This window comes from Dothidotthia symphoricarpi (assembly GCF_010015815.1).
Source record: "Dothidotthia symphoricarpi CBS 119687 unplaced genomic scaffold P153scaffold_20, whole genome shotgun sequence".
Taxonomy (NCBI): domain Eukaryota; kingdom Fungi; phylum Ascomycota; class Dothideomycetes; order Pleosporales; family Dothidotthiaceae; genus Dothidotthia; species Dothidotthia symphoricarpi.
In genome coordinates, this window is record NW_022985027.1 from 114,075 (window position 1) to 132,781 (window position 18,707).

Here is an 18,707-nt window from a genome sequence, read left to right on the forward strand (position 1 = left end):
GCGAGAGCTAGAAATCGTAAAAGTCCAGAGCAGGTGGGAGGGCCCGCTGATCGTGTGGATTTATCGTCGCTATTTTCAGGCTGGCTGACGACGAGGCCTTGATATCAGTAGAGAGACGACATAACTTCTCACGCTTGGAAGGATACGACTTGTTTTGGAAGACATGGATATGTCGTTCGAAGGCCGTCTCTCTCTTACACCAAGCCAGAACTCTCATTGCATTCCCCCCTGCGATATGTCTCTGCGTTGGCTTAGACATATCTGTTTGACACCTCCAAACGTCATCCCCCGATTTCGATCATACCGGTTCTCACGGAACAGACGCACTGTGTTTTACGCACCTACACTCGTTTGTCTTGCTAGCTGGATTGTGTGTTGAATGGATGGGCGGAGGGCGCCTGTCTCGGTCAGCTTTGTTTGTTGGCGTCTGACGCTTGAGCTGAACCAGCTGTCTGAGACGGGATAGTCTAGGCGACACTGACCATGGGGGTGGTGAGTGTATAAGTAGGGAGGTGGTGTGCGCGTGGATTATGATGGATTATCTATTGGTTTGCGATCGTCCCGGTACCACACTACGAATTCCAGGCTTCAACGACTTCGGGATTGTTGAATTGAGGTTCGTCGACGCTGTTTGCTAGAGTCTGGACGGAAAGGTAAAGAGAGGTTCTAACACACGAGATTGTAGTGCCCCCACTTATCTTAGAAACAGCCGAACGTCTCCACCATCTCCCCACCCCGAAGATGACGACGCCTCTTCAATCCTCCAACATGTGCGGATTTGGCGCGCTGCGAAACTGTCTCAGCATCATACCAGGATCCTTGCACTGGCTCTCCGATTCCCACATCGCGCAGATCAAGGATGGTATCTACATCGCCCCATTTGTGGCCATGGTACAGAGCACGTGGGGAAGTGCGTCCGGCCACTTGATGTCGTATCTTACCTCAGCCGTGTGTATCGACGGCCATGACGAGTTGTATCGGCAAGTCCTGAACTGGATCGCCAGACAGCACATGACGAAGACTAGCAGGGACCTTAGGGCGTCGACGCAAAAACGTGTGTATGCGTGTGACGACTCGGGACTGGAGGACGAGGGTGAAGACGCGAATGATGATGTGTTGGGTGAAAACGAGATGTTCAACTTCGATAAGTGGGCGAGCGGAATACCACCTTACTACGAGCCGAACTATGGGTGGAACTGGTTCTGGCATGGAGGACGATTCTTTGTCATTTTCCATGAGAAGAAAGAACTCATGTCCGAAGGTTGGAGTCGGGAAGAGAGGAACCTGATCATCCGACGCATCGGCCGCAACACGCAGCCTATCAAGGACTTACTAGACTATGTGAAGAAGTGGACACTCCAGAAGGAAAAGAAGTTGACGAGGGTTCATCGCCCAGGCTCGGAAGGACGTGGTGACGAGGATTGGATACTCCAGGCGCAACGTCCACTGCGGCCGATGAGTACTGTGGCACTGGACAATTCGCAAAAGGCCACGATTGTAAGGGATATTAACGACTACTTGCAGCCTGCAACTGCGCGCTTTTACAGTGCGAAAGGTATACCATATCGACGCGGTTATCTGTTCTATGGTCCGCCGGGAACAGGTAAGACATCCTTGTCATTAGCGCTAGCTGGCTTGTTTGGACTCCCACTGTATTGCATTGCCTTGAAGGAGGGGGATCTCACCGAGTCTGCTTTGGCTAGACTCTTCAACGCGCTTCCGAGACGTTGCATCGTTTTGTTGGAAGATATCGACGCTGCTGGTCTGCGTCGCGATATTGGGTCAGATACCGCTGATTTGCCCGCAGAGACTGAGACAACTGACCCGTCGCCGCAGACAGAATATGCATATAGAGACAAGAAAAGCAACATCAGTATGGGCGGATTACTGAACATCATCGACGGCGCAACGTCTCAAGAAGGCCGTATTCTGATCATGACTACAAACTACAAGGATAAACTCGACAAGGCATTGACCAGGCCAGGACGTGTGGATCTGGAGATCGAGTTCTCACTCGCCAATCATAAACAAATCTGCAACATGTTCAACCGCATGTACAGCGACAAGTATGGCGACGATGAAGAGTTTCTTCAACTTTTGTCAAAGAAGACTGTCCTGGAGCACGTTGACGCGGAAAAAGTGCCAGACATGGCAGAGCGATTCGCAAATGCGCTGTCTGTTGGTGGACTCTCGCCCGCGCAGATCCAAGGCTATTTACTGATATTCAAGAACCAACCGAGTAAGGCACTGGAAGAGGTCGAAGCAAGGGGCGTGGATGCTATCCGGTGTAGTAAAGAAAGTGAACGGAAGGAGGCTGAAGAAAACCTCGTCAACGAGCACAACGTCGAGAAAAGTTGAGTTCATTGTGGTTATTGGCGTTCTTGACTTCACAATCATCGCCACTTTTCTAGCTCTTCTTCCCATGTTTTTCCTACGACGATACGTCACGATCAGGCCGACACCCGCTAAACTGACCGGAGAAATCAGCCCCCAATCTCACACTTATTGGTGGCCTTACCGCGAGGCTGTGTAACTCTGAAACTTCCCACTAGACTGGACCTTGTATTACTGGCGTTGATGGTGTGAGGTTGAAAACCTTGGTTGCTCAAACAAAAGGTAAGGTAAGAGTGCGGCGCGGTGTGGTTCAAATTGACTGTTGAGTATTTTTAGGTACGCTTGACACAGCGCGTGCCCTCACCATCCTTCTCCAGCGCCTCGCTCTTCAACTACCACGAAACCGCAACATCAAAGAGGAATACAGAAGGATACATGATTCCAGCCTCCAATATGTACAAAGTCAGCCGCACCGCCCGCCTAAGCGCGCCTTCTCCGCAGCCCTTGCGCTGATGCCTGGGCGCAGCCCCACAAACCACACGAGTGGCTCTCGCCGAGGCAATCCTATTCGTTCGTAGGCCGTATTAAACTATAGTGCAAGGGCAAGATGTGCAGGCCAAGCTTCCAAGGTTGACCTATGTAGCATGGCAGACGTACTCGATATAGCACTCTTAGGCGAATGACCGGCTGCGCATTGAATAAGATGGAACGACGTACCTGCATAAGTAGTCAGGCCGAACTTGATGTTTTGCAGATGTGTTTTGGCTTTGACTTGAGGGGATTTGGACTATAGAAAGAGAAAGTATCGAATCAGCTGATTGCGAGGGCATATCTTAGAAGCCATAACGACGCGTTAAACTTGTGTCGAGGTTGTCATCTCAAAGTTTATGAGTACCGAGGATTTTCGACGACACTGTCTATCGAACGACGCGAGATATTTACAACGATATACCCAGCAGCAGTGGGTGGCCCTACGTTGTGATTCCGAGACAGACTGCGCCGCTGGACGTTAAAATCAACGTCATTCCCCCCACATCTTCCAGTCAATTTGCCCAACATGAGATCTTCAGCGGTATTGTCGGTATTCGTAGCTTTTGCTACAGCGCAGATAGGATCCTCCAGCACAAGAGTAGTACCGACATCCATCGGGAATGTCGTGCCTTCAGCTACGCAAACAGTGTCTGGACCAATATCAACAGGAAGCGCATGTGCGCAAATAGCAGATGCTGTTGCAAATGCGAGATCGCGGTATCCAAGTGTACAGGCTTCGGTATGTTTACGTTTTTACCATCAGATGAAAACTATCAGGCCAACGAACATGAACATTTGACTAATACTGATCCAGCTCGCATACGCGTGTCTAAAGTCTGTACCAATCAGTACAGATGAGGCGGCGCTCACAATTACTTCCATCAAGCAAATGGCTGAGTTCCAATCTACCATATCGTACCTCAAAGATCCACCAGAAGGATGGGCAAATGAGGCGGTAGACATAATGGCCGGGCTAGACGATATCGGTTCCAAAGTGCAGAACGGAGACTACACGAACGAGTTCGATTTCGAAACCGACATCGCAACGCTGTTCATCAAAGCGCACGACGGCCATTTTGGGTTTGACGGCATGGTCTTCGGCGGCACACTTGTATGGCGAAGAAGCAGCAACATCGCCCTGATATCAGCGTCAAGAGATGGGAGTGAGTTGCCTGAGATATGGGCGCTGCGTGACTTCAACAGGACAATTACCGAATTCGAGCCTTCGCCCGTCACGCAAATCGACGGACAAGACGTTGTGCATTTCCTCCAAGAAGAATCAAACATGAACTCATATCACGATCCGGACACACGCTACAACGCCATGTTCTTCATGCAGTCCGCCGAGAACTTCGGATACTTCACTTCCCCGCGCTTCTACCCCGGCGACACAACAAACATCACGTACGAAAACGGGACGACGGATACTTATCGTAATGCGGCGATGGTCGTGCAGCCTGATGCTTGGTCGTACGTTTCGGACCCGGAATCTTTCTACGAAACTTTCGTCTCGCCCCAGACCAGCGCGGAGAGAGTGAGGAAAAGGGACCCCAATCTGCTGCCGCGCCATCTGGAGAACCCCCGCGACCACGAGTTCCATGGCTCTTCGGTCGTTCCGCACGGCTCTGTCCCGGCGCTGTACCCAGAGCCAGCCGTGGCTCATTCCGCGCCCGACACACCGCTGGCAGGCTACTTCATCAACACAGACGCAGGCGAGATTGGCGTCCTGATGGTGCAAACCTTCAACACGCCCGACGTCCAGACAACCATCGAGTTCCAATCCGTGGTGCAAGAATACATCGCCCAAGCCAAATCACGCGGCGTGGAGAAACACATCATCGACGTGCGCACAAACGGCGGCGGCAAGGTAATGCTCGGCTACGACATGTACATGCAATTCTTCCCCTCGCAAGAACCACAGACACAATCGCGATACCGGGGCCACGCAGCCAGCGCGCTCTTCGGAGAGAAGATATCCTCCATCACGCGCCCGACCCTATACAACGTCGACGTCTTCGCCAGCCCCTTCAGCAACGACGCCTACCTCTCCACCAACCTCACCGACATCCCAACCTGGTCCGCCATGTACCCACCCACAACCTTCCACAACGACACCTTCACCACACTCCTAAAATACAACCTCTCCGACCCCCTCACAACCTCGAACACCCGCGTAGCAACAGGCATAACAATCACCGGCTACGCCGCCCGCGCAAACTTCACCACAGACCCCTTCCGCGCCCAGGACATCGTCATCCTCTCAGACGGCATCTGCGCCTCAACATGCACCATCTTCACCGAGCTGATGGCCCAGCAGTCGCACGTACGCACCCTCACCATCGGCGGCCGCCCCAACACAGGCCCCATGCAGCACGCAGGCGGCACAAAAGGCACCCTCGTGCTACCCGCAGACTACCTACATTCCATCGCCGACTACGTAACTAGCGCATACGCTTCGGACCGCGAAGAAGCAGCGTCCTGGGCGGAATTCCTCCCTGCCCCCTTCGCGATAGCGAGTACATATGCGTCGGTCAATTTTCAGGATAATATCCGTGTTGGGCTCGAGAGTGGGGGGGTTCCGTCACAGTTCCTCAATGATTCGAGCAGTTGTCGCGTTTGGTATGAGCCGGGTATGTTTCATGATGTGGGACGTGTGTGGGATAAGGTTGCGCGGGTGGCGTTTGGGAATCAGGGGGCGTTGGATGAGGGGGCGTGTGTGGCGGGGAGTGTGGCGTCCGAGGAGCAGCAGAGTGGGCAGGGGGCGGGGAATTCGGGGACGGGGGCAGGGTCTGGTCGTGAGAAGAAGGGGGCGGCCAGTGGGGTGAGGCCTGCGGGGTGGATGGGGGTGCTTGTTGTTGTTGCTGTGGGGGTGATGGGTGTGTTGGGGTGAGTGGAGTGAAGGTGTTTTTAACGATGTTATGTCTTATGTCAATCCAATGCATGTACGGACTCTTTCTACGAAAACGTATACTCTACTTCTTCTTCAGTTCCACCGAAGCAGTGTAGTTATCCACCGGTGCATCCTTCTTAACACTCTCCCAGATCCCCTCAATCGCGCGCACCGCCTCTTCACTCAACGGCCCCTTCTTCAGCCCCTGCAGCGTCTGCTCGATCTGGCGCACTGAGCTAGCCCCGAAAATCACCGCATCGCCCTGGTCCTCCTTGAGCGCAGAATGGTACGCAACCCACCTATACGCCAGCTCCGCCTTGGCCACGCCCTCCTTCTGCGCAGCCTCATTCCACTGGGCGAGCGCCTGGCGCAGACTGGGCTTGTCGTACAGCGCTTTGTACAAGCCGCCGAGCGCTTCAGCCCCGAAGCGGCCCACGCCCGCGTCGATGTCGGCGGTTGTTTTGGTCAGGAAGCCACCGGCGAGAGGCGAATAGGCGTAGAAGGCTATGCCGAGGCGGCGCAGGGTGGGGAAGAGCTGGGTGTCGTAGTGGCGAGCGACGGGGTTGTAGTTTCCCTGGTAGACTGTGGGCAGGACGAAGCTGTTTTCCTTGCAGTGGTCGTATACTTTCTGAACGTCGTCGACAGAGTAGTTTGACAGGCCGAAACGGCGGAAGATGCCAGCTTTGTGGACTGCGTTGATGTTTGAGAGCGTCTGCTCAAGGGGGACGCTGGCGTCAGGCGCGTGGATGTAGAGGATGTCGAATTGGGGGATTTTGACGGTTTCTAGCGAGGCCTTTGCGTCTGCAACTGCGTCGGGGAGGGTGCCGGGCATGAAGCCGCCGGCTAGCTTCGTGTCAATTACGAATTCGGTACGTTTGGATAGTTTGCCGATGGCTTCCTCGGAGCCTTGGTAGATACGCGCGGTGTCGATGTTTGTGACGCCGTTGGCAAGGAGGATGGACAGAACTTCAGCCTGTCCTTCCGAGTCCTGGAAGGCTCCCATGGAGGAAAAGGACGCGCCGCCGTAGACTACCTTCATCGTGGATGTATTTGTAAGGAGATGTGATTGTGGGAGTGGTAGATTGGTAACTGGGTGTTGATTGTGGAAGAGAGTTTGAGGACGCGAGGAAGGTGCGGTGTTTGGATGGTGGGGTTAATCGGTAGCATGGAAACTGAATACTTATAACCTGTGCCACCACCATAACCACATCACATATACCTCCACACGTGTGACGCCGCACTGTTGCATGATGCTAGTCGTTGCAGCTCTCCGGAGGAATTTGTCCGCTCGGCAGCCTACTGCTATCATTAACTCTGATATAGATGGCTCACACGCTTTCGCGGGGTTGGACACCAATATTGACGAGGCATATTCGATGAGGTGAATTGATCATTGGATGGACGTGCTGATCCTTCCACATACGCCATGCTTCGTCATTGCGGGGATAGCAACAAGGATTACCAATCATCGGGATTATGTTAGCCCGGCGGTATTTCTCGACTGTTGGTGAACGTTGAAGATAGTAACGTGGGACTACAGCTTTATAGAGGCAGCGTAGGGTGGTCCAATCCGGGATAGCTATGGCGTGTTATGCGCATACTGCCAAATGACGTTGTTTCCATCAGAAATATGTAGGTGCGTTGTGAGCTGCTAGGATAGCAAGGCATCATGTGAAGCCTCGGTAGTGAGAGTAGAGTTCTGTGACAATGTGCTCAAAGTATGAGGAGCAGGACGAGGAGGACGATGAGGACGAAGATGAGGACTGCAATGCAGCAGCTGGACCACCGATCTGTCAAGTACCAGTCAGCCACATACCTCGAATCCGGCCTAGGCGTTTGTTACCTTCATTCTTCTTGATGACCCAGCCCACCTTCTGGATGCCCGTCTGCAGCTTCCCGCCCACTCTGTCCGCCACGTTGTCGACGTCGTTGAGCAGCTCGCCTTGCTCCTCCAGCTCCCTCCCCATGTCGTCGGCCTGCTGTCGTAGATTGCCCACAGTGCGGAATACACCATCAAGGGCCTCGTCCTGGTCATGCATCATCTCCAGCTGTCTCTCCTGCTCAAAGGCGGCATAGTGGTCCTCATCCTCCTCGAAGGATTCGGGATCCGGCAGGCCCGTGTTCTGTGCGTGTTGGACCGTCTGTCGCAGTGTGTCGTGCATGTTCTCAATCTCATCGCCAACATCCTTTACTAGGCGTCGTCGGCGCTCTACTTCATCGATCTCCAGGCCGAAGCGGTAAGGGTCGACTTCGACAGCCTTGACGCTCTCGACGAGGTCGGCGAGGTCTTGGCTTAGGTCTTGCAGCGTCTGCTCGAGCTCGTGGCGCGCTTCGAGGAGCTCGGGGCTATTCGCTGATGAAGCTGAGGAGCGGATGCGTAGGTATGACTTGAAGAGTGGGCGGGACGTGTTGAGGGCGGATAATACATCGCTGTAGACGTGTTAGGCATTTGCGTGATGATCACTAGGGGAGTTTTACGCTTGGACTTGGAGGAAAGGATCCTCGTCATTTGACGAGGACATCATTTTGGCTATGCGACGCGGATGGGACCTTTAATGTGCGAATATAGTGTTTCGATGTCAGTCGCGAAGCTTGATCGCGTTCGACCATAAGCCGGCGATACCCCAGGAACGCTCGGACCACCACACTTTCTCAAAAAGACCATCAACTCGAAAGAGTGGGCACAGTCACCATGCAGCATCGCCCGTCCAACCACCAAATACCAAACGATTCACCCCCTCGAGTAAGAGGTCTTGGCTGAAAACATGGGGCCAGATACTGCACTCCCTCTCCCAGCCGAATTCAGCAATGTCAACGACTATATCGAGTCACTGCTGAAATTCACCACTTCCTCATGGCTGCTCCAGACATTATGCGGGGGCGTCCATATCTTAGACTTTTACACGAGGACACCTGATCTCTACTCAGCTATCCTCCCCCAGTCATGGAGAGATTGGTTTGAAATACGAGACATTATGGATATCTTGGATCTCCTGATGCGAGAGGACCTCCAACAGTTCGATACAAGAGAAGGGGAAAATGAACATGTCTGGCGCGACGGGCCACCTCCACCAGAGGATCTCCTGCAGTACATAAAAGACGTTCGAAAGCACCTGCTAGCCCGTGAATTTCCTCCACGCAACTCGGATCTCAAGCCCGAACCACCTGCCATAGCACGCAACATTGCTCTAGGAATGAAGATCAAAAAAGTGCACGAAGTCGATCACTTTGCGCGGTACATCGATAGGTTGTCTGCCGAGATAGCAGCGTCCGGTAAGGAGCCCATCACGCATCTTGTAGATTTTGGCTCAGGGCAGAACTACCTGGGACGTGCGCTTGCTGCTCCACCCTACTCGAAGCATATTGTGGCCGTGGAGAGCAAGCAGCACAATATTGAAGGCGCGAAAAATATGGACATCCTCGCCAAACTGGTGCCGAAACCGCTCGTTATGAGGAACAAGAAAGAGTATCGTGCTAAAACAGGAAAGGGGAAGCAGGGCAAGAAAAAAGATAGGAGTGGTATGAGTACGCCGTCAGCAGTGGAGAATCCTGGGATCAGTGAAGAGGCGCACGATCATACAGAGTGCAATGAAGATGGATGTCCTGCAGTGCCAGTCACCAACCCTCCGACATCCACACAATCTGGTCATGACTCCTCACTCCCAGACCCATCGCCAGTGGCCGCCGATATCCTACAAGACAAGCCCACTACAACAGACACTCCACCAATCGAGCAAAGTAAACCCTCCACCACAAACCTGCAAATCTACACAAAAGGCCACGGCAGCGTACAATACGTCGAGCACATCATAAAAGACGGCGACCTAACCCCCGTAATCGACCAAGTCCTCGACGTGACCCGCATCCCCGCCGACACAATCCCCCCGACCTCATCTCTCACAACCACCCCCTCAAACCTAACCGCCATCCCCAAGCCCCCCAACGTAAACGCAATGGTAATCTCCCTCCACTCATGCGGCAACCTCGTCCACCACGGCCTGCGCTCTCTAATCCTAAACCCGCACATCGCCGCCGTCGCAATGGTAGGCTGCTGCTACAACCTCGTCACAGAGCGTCTAGGGCCGCCGACCCTCAAGCTCCCCACGCTCCGCCCAAACCACCCCCGCCTACACTCAACCTCCACCGCGCACGACCCGCACGGCTTCCCCATGTCGGAGCACCTAGCAACCTACCCGCTCCCCACATCACCACAAGAAACCGGCCTCCGCCTCAACATAACAGCCCGCATGATGGCCGTCCAGGCCCCCTACAACTGGTCCCACACCGACTCCTCCCTCTTCTTCACCCGCCACTTCTACCGCGCCCTCCTACAGCGCATATTCCTCGACCGCGGCCTCATCTCGCCCCCGCACGACGCCGGCGTGTCAGCAAACGGACATACGTCAAACCTCACCTGGACGCCGCCCGACGGCCTCGGCCCCGGTCTCGCTCCCGACGGCACACCCACACCGCTCACAATCGGCTCCTTGCGCAAATTCGCATACTCTGATTTCCCATCCTACGTCCGTGCTGCGACGGCGAAGATCGCAGCGCCCAACTCGTTTTGCGCGGTTGATCCGGTGTTTGTGCAGGAGAAGATGGGCGGGCTGGGAGACGAGGAGGTCAGGGGGTATGAGCGGCGGTTTGCACACAGGAAGAAGGAGTTGAGTGTGATGTGGAGTTTGATGGCGTTTAGCGCGGGGGTGGTGGAGGCGGTTGTTGTTGTGGATCGGTGGTTGTGGTTGAAGGAGCAAGGGGAGGTGGAGAGGGCGTGGGTAGAGGCTGTGTTTGAGTATGGGTATAGTCCGAGGAATTTGGTGGTTGTTGGGATCAAGAAGTGAGGTGGGGGATGGGCGGGAGATGTATGGATGGATTTGGTTCAATTCTGATTCATCGTGTACCTGTGTACAACAATGCTAATTAGCATACACATATGATCAACGTACACCCCTACACTTCTGCTCTTTTGCTCTTCACTCAAGTTCCTTCTTACCTTTGTTAGTAGAGGCGACTCCCTAGGGTACCTGCCTGCATGGTTACGGGCCTACCCCCGCCTGCACCTTCCCCAGCTCCCAAAACAAACACCGCGACAGGCCCACTCACCAACCTTTGTTCCCACCACCGCAGCGCCGTCCACTTCTCATGTTAGTGCTTCAAGGCCCTCCCACTCCCACCCTCACTCTCATCTTTATCACGCCCACGGCAACAGTCCACGGACGGAAATCATACCCTCCACCGTCGGCTCCTTTACTCGTTTAAGACTAGCGCGTAAGCTATCGAGCTCTTACCTCCCAGTTCTGCAACTCTTACACTACATACTACGTTCAACAATATTCCTTCTTAGGGGTTTCAAACACCTGCGTCTCTAGCATGCCTCGGACTATGCTTGGCGCTGTTCGTAACCACCCTTGGAAGAAGCCGCTGGACTGGAGCTTGAACACTACTAATCGCGGCGAGCCTTCGGTCCTCTTCTCACGCTCTGTACAGGCAGAGTCAACGTCAACGTCAGTGTCCTGCAACCCAATCCCGTTCTTTATTAGCTTGCCTGTCGAGCTTCAGCTGCGTATTATTCACTTTTGTGACCGCGCTACTCTCTTCCAGCTAATGCACGTGTCATCCGGCATACGAGCTGAGGCTGCCAAACTCTTCTGGTCCCAGCCAGATGCGTGGTACCGCTTTGAGGCTTCTTGGTTACTTCTTGGTGGATTCCCTGGCACAAATCACTATAATTTTAACTTCCTGCCTTACGTACAGCGGGTTGAGGTTGTATTCGAAGACGTGGCTAATCTTTCCTGTTCCTGGATTCCTAGGCTTTTCGGGGAACCAGCAGTGCCACCTTTGAGCACAGAGGAGAGCATCCTTGACTTTTGGCAAACCTTACAGTACCGCCTTCCTGCCGCCACCCACGTTGTCGTGAACGACGTAGCAGTCTACAGGGAGCAACAACCACTGTCCCGTGAACTGGAGCTAATGCTCCAGATGTGTCCTGCTACCCTTGATGTTTCTGCGTCTATACTTCGCTGGCTTGAAGCACATGATATGGTTGAAAGACATATGCATCGACTGCAAGGCGAAGTCACTAGTGTGACATGGTGGGAGGAAGTCTGTTTAGCTCAGACACATCAGAGCATCCTCATTCCTCCAAAGGAGTTTCGGGGTCCTGTCGGTGCCTATCAACGCGCCCTCTACACAACCTGCCTCCACGACTACCGGTTTTATGCAACTCGGTTCCTGCTTATTGAAGCGCACGAGAGACACCATTTCCATCAGCGATGCGAGCCATTTAACTGCGACGCTTTAGACTGCAATGCTCAGTTTAGGCAACCAGGCGAATACACCCTGCATGCCATCCAGACTGGACACGATGAGAAGGGGCAGGGGGCTGTACCCCCAGAAGAGTTCAAAGCTCAGTTCAAACAGCACCAGGAGAGCTTAGCACGTGCACAGGAGCAGGGCGGCCGTATAGCTCTAAACCAGATATACACAGACCGTGCTAACAAGACACTTGAGCAGCAGCAATGTGCTGACCAGACTTTTCTCTATCAGCTACAACACGACCCTCTGTACGCACACGGACAGCCAGTTGCATTCTGTTCAACCTGGGCTCTGTACTATGTATACATGATGGAAGATTAGGGTAGATGTAGCGAGTGCTGGGAATACACTACCTACTCTCGCATTATACATCCCTTACCCTACTATACTTGTCACACTACTGCAGGTATATCATCCTCAGCCGCCGCTTCGTAATAGCCATATGCACAGCTCCCACCACAACGACGAAAAGACTTAGCAGAAGGAGGGCGTTTAGGAAGACAATGGGCAGGATGAGGAGCGGGGAATCTGCGGGGGCGCACATATTTGGGACGGGAGATGAGGAGGAACGAAGGAAACGAAGGAAAGGAGGAAGGGATGTAAGGGGGAGGGAAGGGAAGGACAGGGAAGGAATTGTGAAAGCACAACGCACATGTACTCAGTGCCATGCGTGCTAGCTGTTGTGAGGATGCGGTGTGAACGAACAGAAGAGAACAGAACAGGATAGGTAGTGCGTGTCCGCAGATGTAGACTGGAAATGCAATGCAATCGCAGATATGTCGTGGTAGTATTACCGCGACGTCCGTTTGGATCTATGAGGCGCATGCATAGTCTGTCTAGCACATCACCACTCTTCACTGTTCACTCACGCCCGTATTAGCGCCTTCTCCGAGGACCTCCGTAACAGTGAGAAGATATGGAGTGAGCAACCAACTCATTTTGTAGGGGTATGATCTCCATTCTCTAAACCAGTTTTTTCCAGAAGTGCCGCAACAAAACAAGCCATGGTATTGGTACAACGCTCAAAAACCGACAAGCGCCCGGCAAAACACTGAACGCAGCCATATCTCCCACTCCCCCCAATCCTCCGTCCTCCTCGCGATCGTCCATGGTTCATACATATCCTGCCCAAAGATCAGCAAACACCCCTCTAAAACATGTCCCTCCCCCCTAACCAAACTCACCAACGCACCCACACCACACCACACCAACAAAAGGGATCATAATATACCTTTCCTCGCGCCCTGGAAGAAGAAGCGCACAATAAAGACCTGCAATCCAGCCATAGTAATCATCAGCCCGCTCTCCATGAGCGAGAAGTTGAAGATGCGCTTCTCTGTGCTCTTAACGGTGCTGAAATTGCGGTTCTCGCGCGTGCGGAAGTACTTCTGGTTGCGGGAGATGGTGGACAGCTGGGCGGAGAGCTTGAGGATGGATTCTTCGAGGACGGTGGTTTGTTCGGGGGAGGAGCCTTGTTTCGAGGGGATGGCGGCGCGGGGGGCTTCGTTCTCGACCTGGGACGTCGTTGGTTAGGATGGGATGGGATGTACGTGCGATTAATTGTTGTGGAGCATGGGACGAGGTGAGAAGCGGCAATACGTACAGCGATCTCGAAATCCACCATCTTCTCTGCAAATGTGCTCATCTCGTTGTTGAAGCAGAAGCGATACTCGCCCACCTCGTTCGCTGTGAAGACGAAATCGCCCTGCCTCTCCTTCGTCCCATCTAGAATGACTCTCTCTGAGGGCATCGAGTCCGACGACCCTGCCCTGTGCGCAGACGGCCCGACAACGCTGTAATCGACATCGAAACTGCCACCACTCTGCACGGCAAAGTAGAAAGCCACCTTGGTCCCCTTGTGGTCGACTTGCGCGAAGAAGCACGCTTTCTCGTGGGCTTCGAGCCTGTACGTGAGCGCCGTGGCGCAGACGGCGGTGCTGTACGCGAGCAGCGTGGTGGCGAGTGTGAGGAGGAACCGCATCGTGGTTGGCGGTGGGAAGTTTGCTGGGCGAGGGGAGTTGGGATATGTTTGGTAACAGCTGTCGACAACGCGATGTCGGCGATTGGTTTCGCCGATGCAGGGATGAACATCTGGTGGGAAGCGCGGGGAAACATTGGCCAATGGGAGGGAAGGGGTGATGCGGTGTTCATTCATTCATTCATTCATGTAAAGGCAAAAAGGCCGTGGCATGCCATGCAAGCTCATTTTTTGTGCTTTTCCCAAACAATACACAAACCTAGCCTGTATACAGTCGCCATCGAATACTCAAAACCAGACTCCCTCGTGTCTACCCGACTCCCGCGCTATGCATACGAGAGCATACAACTCATATTCCACCCGTGCCTCTTTAGTACCTGCTCCGTTGCGCCTTGTGTATGCGAGAGAGCAAGTACAAAACTTACTCTCCTACCAACATAGCGAAGCACCAACTGCTTGACGCATAATATGTAGCATGACACATCAAATCAACAATGAATCACCTTCCTAGTCCATATCCTACAATGCGGCACTCGTTCCTCAGCGGATGAAGATGGAATCAGTCTTGCCCCAGAAATTTCGGCTCTTGTTCGGATGATCGAGACCGAGGGCGATGTCGTCGCGTGAGCCTATTATGTCCCACAGGATATCTTCTGTTGAGGAGTCAGAAATGAGACGTAGCAAACACATGGATTGTCCACTTACCATCGTCGATGGTTTCCGGTCTTGAGTACTGGGGTTTGCTGAGGAGAACAAACTTGACCTTGTCAAGCTGCTTGCCCTTGATCTTCGTGAATTCCGATATGCGTTTCTTGGTTTCAGAAAACGGCTCGTTCTGGACGATGTTAGTGTAGGGTCCATTATGAAGTACAACTCACGACCATCTTACCTCTTTCAAAGAGAACATGAACGGAATGCCGTGAGCTTTTGCAGGATCCTTGTCAAAGTGGAACACCGTCATGTTTCTCGGCGAATCATCTTCCGGAAGAGGCGCAGCGTAGATCTGTGCGTAGTCGTAGAGGTTGAGTATCGCCTGGTCTAGAGGTAACACTTTGTGGAACTTGTGGGAATGCGCCTCATACGCATGAACCTTGGCCATTGCCTCGTCGCTGATGTTGGCCTTCTTCTGTAGAGCGGCAAGAAGATCTGACACCTGTGCGTTCTTCGGTACCATCAGTGTGTGTTCCTCCTCTTTACTGAGACCGTCCGGCAGCCAGGTGATCTTGACTGGCTTCCTCTGCTCTAGCTCCTTCAGACTCATTTCCAACACTTCGTAGAATAGAGCATCTGGCCGCTGTGCCGCGCTGTTCGAGTAGTTGTACGGACCGGGGATCAAAATGTTGTTGAGTGTCGAGTTAGCGTTGTACTTGATGGCTTGTTTCGGCTTCCCAGCGGAGTTGACCGTGCTGAATCGAATATGTGTGGGATCGACCTTGAGGTACTCGGCCACCTTCGTAGCGAACTGGTCGTAAGCCATCTTCTTACTCAGCGTCAAAGCGAACGTGGGCAATTCTGTCGCATCAGCTAGTTTTGGCACGAATTCGACGTTAATCCTGTTCAGCAGGTAGTCGTAGAACTCCTTGGCTTCAACGTAACCTCCAGTCGCCTTCAGTGATTCCACTTCCTTGTCAGTCGGTACCCGTTGAACTGTGATGATATCGCCATCCTGTAGTTCTGATGCAGCCAAGGTGGATTTGGGTTTCATAGCTTCGATCATGCTTTGCTTGATTTCCTCCGAGAGTTTAACTTGCGTTCCAGCAGGCCAACCCATGATCTTCGTGATGATAGGGCCCAGATCAGAGACCTTGTCTTGGATCGCAGCATAGAAGGTACTGATACCAAATAGGCTTTGTTCCTTTGCGTCGAAATGCTTCAAGAAGATCATTATTGGTCGATTGCCTTGCACGTTTTTCAAGTCGACAAGCCTGTCCCCGAAGATTGGTGCCCCGTTCTCATCGCGTTTCTCGGCCTTCTCTATCCATAGTCTGAACTGTGCTTGCTTCGTACTATGTTTGCTAGCAGCCTCTTCCATGGACATGTCGGGGAAATCTAGTACAGTATCGGGACGAACGGTGCCATTTTGACGATTGACCATGGACCATGGTCGCAGCATATCCGCATCGACCCCAATGTCCTCGCCAATGGTTTTGGCAAACTCGGCCATAGTCACTGCGCGTAGCACCTTGTACACCTTGGGATTGCCCTCGCCTTCTGAGTCGCCTTTCCAGGGAACAATGTCGAATCCTTGATAGAGCCTGAAGTTGTTTTCCGACGCAACCGCAACGTCCATATACAAGTGTGCTTCTTCGCGTTCTTTCTTACGGCGTTCGAAGGCAGCCCGTTCCTCGGCGACGCGCTCAGCCAGATGTTTGGGTGGATCCACAGTCTTATCGGTCATGAGAACTTGATCAAGTCGGCTTTCTCTAATGTACACCAGCATGTAAGCACTCATCGAGCGCTTCGAAGACCAGGTTCGCGTGTATGGATTTCGCTGAGCGTTATTTCCGTTAGCTTGGGTGTAGTCACCGCCAAAGTTCTCCTCCAGAGCTTCGCGCAACGTTGCGCGTGTCACTCGATCGTCGTCAAACTTGTAGTAGTGCCCGTCCCTGGTAGGCTTAAGAAAAGCATAGTAATGACCTGCGTTCAAGTCACCACTGTGCACTAATACGCCGTGCAGGTGGTACGTCCAAGGCTCAGAGCGATCGGCCGCATCAGATAGGTATGGCGAAGCGTCGAACACCTCAGGAAACTCGTATCGATCGTTGACCTTCATCATGGCATCGCGTTGGAAGTCGTATTCGAAACGTTTGAGCTGCAGGTGAAGGACCGGGGGAAAGCTCTCAAAGATGACACCCTTCTTAGCATCCTGGAGACCAAAACCTTCCGCAAAATATTTGTTCTCGCCGTCCATCGTTTCAACTTGTACGTAGTCCTTGAAACTCTCGTCGAGGTTCTCGTTCCCGCGGACGTTGAGCTGGATATCCCAGAAATCCTCTACCCTGGAGGACTCGTAATCGACGTTCATGCAAGAAATGTATGTTTTCATCTTTCCAACAAACATGTTTGTTAGCGCACCCTCAGCCTCGGTACCCTTCATCTTTTCGTCCAGCTTGTCCATGAGCACACGCGACAGCTCTTGCACATCCTGCTGCTCGAAAATCTCCTTGGACGACCATCCGAAAGAATGCGTCAGATCTGTCGTGGAAACGGGGTTCGGGACGGTCTGGAGCATGTAGAATAGTCGTTGTAATGAGAACGCGCTGTTCAGTTGGTCTGGGTCCTCGGTGGTAGGAATCTGGTATACGGCCTGGACTAGTTAGCTGTTGGGTCACAACGTCGCGAATCCCAACGGAGACATACCTGGCGGAAAGCGTTGGTAAAGTACAAAGACTGTAGCAGCGAGTTTAGGTAACATGTTGCGCCTTGGTTCTTCAGGCCGACCATACCCGTCTCCTTCTTCGAGTCATAACTGCGATTCACGTAAGAGATTGGTCGCCAAGATGGGATACCCGAGACAGCTTACTTTACAAAGTTGTGCCATAAGACGCCTGTTGGGTCTTTCAGAACTCGGATATAGGCTGTGACGTTGGCGGAATCTTCCTCTACCATGGGTCGCCCACGGCCTTCCCAGGAATTTGCAAAAAGCTTTCGGAGCTCTGCGAACCTGGTGAAGCCCCAGTCGCCTTCCTCGGCTGTGAAACGGTGGTTGGCGGTATGCGTTATGTACATGCTGGGGTCCTTTGGATTCCAGAGCACCAGCATGAACTGCACGCAGGCATACCAGTCGTCGGGGATTTGGTCGCCATAGGCTTGCTCTAGGTAGAAGGAGGCAAAGTCGACGTTGTTACCATACGGAAAGAACAGTACCCTCCACGGATGCCCGCCACATTCGAAGACTGGGCCCTGCTCTCGCTTTGTCATGGTCCGCCATGTTCGGATGTCCCATGTGTGGTGTGCCTCTGCCTCAGTCTCCTGGTCGACCAGCTCGGGCAGGTGCTTCTTCATAAAAGGCTCATATTCGTCGGCGCGGGGCTCCGGCTCGCCGTCGACTTCGTCCATCTGCTCGTCGGGCTCGGGGGTGATTATGGCCACATCATGCTTCTCGTCGAACTCCTGGTCGATGACCATGTCGCTGCCAAGCTGGGCGCCAGTCATGTCAGCGCTGTTGTGTGGCCGGGGGAGGGAGAGTGCAAGGAACATGTGCTCTAGCATGAGCTTACCTGGTCCATGATGGGTGCTTGCTCTATTTCGTCTCGGCAGCACCGGGACGGTCAGAAGGAAAGAGCGGAGAGAGAAGGCGCAGGAGGAATGCGCTCGACGCTAGAAATTGTGAAGAAAGATGCGCGCTGGTCCCTGTGCGGGGGGGTGTTGCTGAACGGTTCTAGTCGCAACTGTAGTCTGGAACCCAGTTGCGGGCGAGCGAGGAAGCGTTCCTCGCTAAAAGGTGGCGGTGGTGGAACAAATGGTGGGCGGCGAGTGTCGTCGCAGTCTGCACAGTCCGGCGACGCAGGATAGGAATTCTGCAGCAGACAAAGACTCGAGGCGTGGAATGCCTTTTTCGAGAGCCCGGCAGTAGATATGCAGCCTCCCTGTGAACGGCTGCGCGCTTGGCACGCAGAACAGCGGAGAATCCAGACGTCATATTCAAACCCTCGAACC

At 53.4% G+C, this 18,707-nt stretch overlaps 7 protein-coding genes across 7 annotated transcripts; 3 read left to right on the forward strand and 4 right to left on the reverse strand.

Moving 5' to 3' along the window:
• Nucleotides 1-767: 767 nt before the first annotated feature.
• Nucleotides 768-2,769, forward strand: P153DRAFT_369968 (P-loop containing nucleoside triphosphate hydrolase protein; the record flags this gene model as incomplete). Its single annotated transcript, XM_033668907.1, has 2 exons — nucleotides 768-2,616; nucleotides 2,671-2,769. A coding segment is annotated over one exon (1,591 nt), but the record flags the coding sequence as incomplete, so codon positions are not given.
• A 622-nt stretch (nucleotides 2,770-3,391) lies between these two features.
• On the forward strand, nucleotides 3,392-5,755 carry P153DRAFT_389447 (peptidase S41 family protein; the record flags this gene model as incomplete). The annotated part of the gene is made up of 2 exons (XM_033670846.1): nucleotides 3,392-3,604; nucleotides 3,680-5,755. The coding sequence occupies 2 exons, from the start codon at nucleotides 3,392-3,394 to the stop codon at nucleotides 5,753-5,755; spliced, it is 2,289 nt and encodes a 762-aa protein (XP_033519677.1).
• An 82-nt stretch (nucleotides 5,756-5,837) lies between these two features.
• P153DRAFT_378770 (Aldo/keto reductase) lies at nucleotides 5,838-7,193 on the reverse strand (the record flags this gene model as incomplete). Its single annotated transcript, XM_033669823.1, has 2 exons — nucleotides 5,838-6,784; nucleotides 7,181-7,193. 2 exons carry the CDS (start codon nucleotides 7,191-7,193, stop codon nucleotides 5,838-5,840), a joined length of 960 nt encoding a protein of 319 aa, XP_033519678.1.
• Nucleotides 7,194-7,468: 275 nt separating this feature from the next.
• P153DRAFT_378771 (uncharacterized protein) lies at nucleotides 7,469-8,280 on the reverse strand (the record flags this gene model as incomplete). The annotated part of the gene is made up of 3 exons (XM_033669824.1): nucleotides 7,469-7,545; nucleotides 7,599-8,185; nucleotides 8,234-8,280. The coding sequence occupies 3 exons, from the start codon at nucleotides 8,278-8,280 to the stop codon at nucleotides 7,469-7,471; spliced, it is 711 nt and encodes a 236-aa protein (XP_033519679.1).
• Nucleotides 8,281-8,448: 168 nt separating this feature from the next.
• Nucleotides 8,449-12,846, forward strand: P153DRAFT_434383 (uncharacterized protein). Its single transcript, XM_033673078.1, has 3 exons — nucleotides 8,449-10,592; nucleotides 10,761-11,023; nucleotides 11,100-12,846. Exons 1-3 carry the CDS (start codon nucleotides 8,521-8,523, stop codon nucleotides 12,389-12,391), a joined length of 3,627 nt encoding a protein of 1,208 aa, XP_033519680.1. The 5' UTR covers nucleotides 8,449-8,520; the 3' UTR covers nucleotides 12,392-12,846.
• Nucleotides 12,840-14,065, reverse strand: P153DRAFT_369971 (supernatant protein factor, C-terminal domain-containing protein). The gene is made up of 3 exons (XM_033668908.1): nucleotides 13,674-14,065; nucleotides 13,302-13,584; nucleotides 12,840-13,194 (listed from the first exon to the last, which is right to left on the reverse strand). Exons 1-3 carry the CDS (start codon nucleotides 14,049-14,051, stop codon nucleotides 13,184-13,186), a joined length of 672 nt encoding a protein of 223 aa, XP_033519681.1. The 5' UTR covers nucleotides 14,052-14,065; the 3' UTR covers nucleotides 12,840-13,183.
• Nucleotides 14,066-14,349: 284 nt separating this feature from the next.
• Nucleotides 14,350-18,592, reverse strand: P153DRAFT_348306 (cysteine proteinase). The gene is made up of 6 exons (XM_033666200.1): nucleotides 18,269-18,592; nucleotides 17,572-18,188; nucleotides 17,409-17,517; nucleotides 14,938-17,355; nucleotides 14,754-14,883; nucleotides 14,350-14,701 (listed from the first exon to the last, which is right to left on the reverse strand). The coding sequence occupies exons 1-6, from the start codon at nucleotides 18,275-18,277 to the stop codon at nucleotides 14,589-14,591; spliced, it is 3,396 nt and encodes a 1,131-aa protein (XP_033519682.1). The 5' UTR covers nucleotides 18,278-18,592; the 3' UTR covers nucleotides 14,350-14,588.
• Nucleotides 18,593-18,707: the final 115 nt, after the last annotated feature.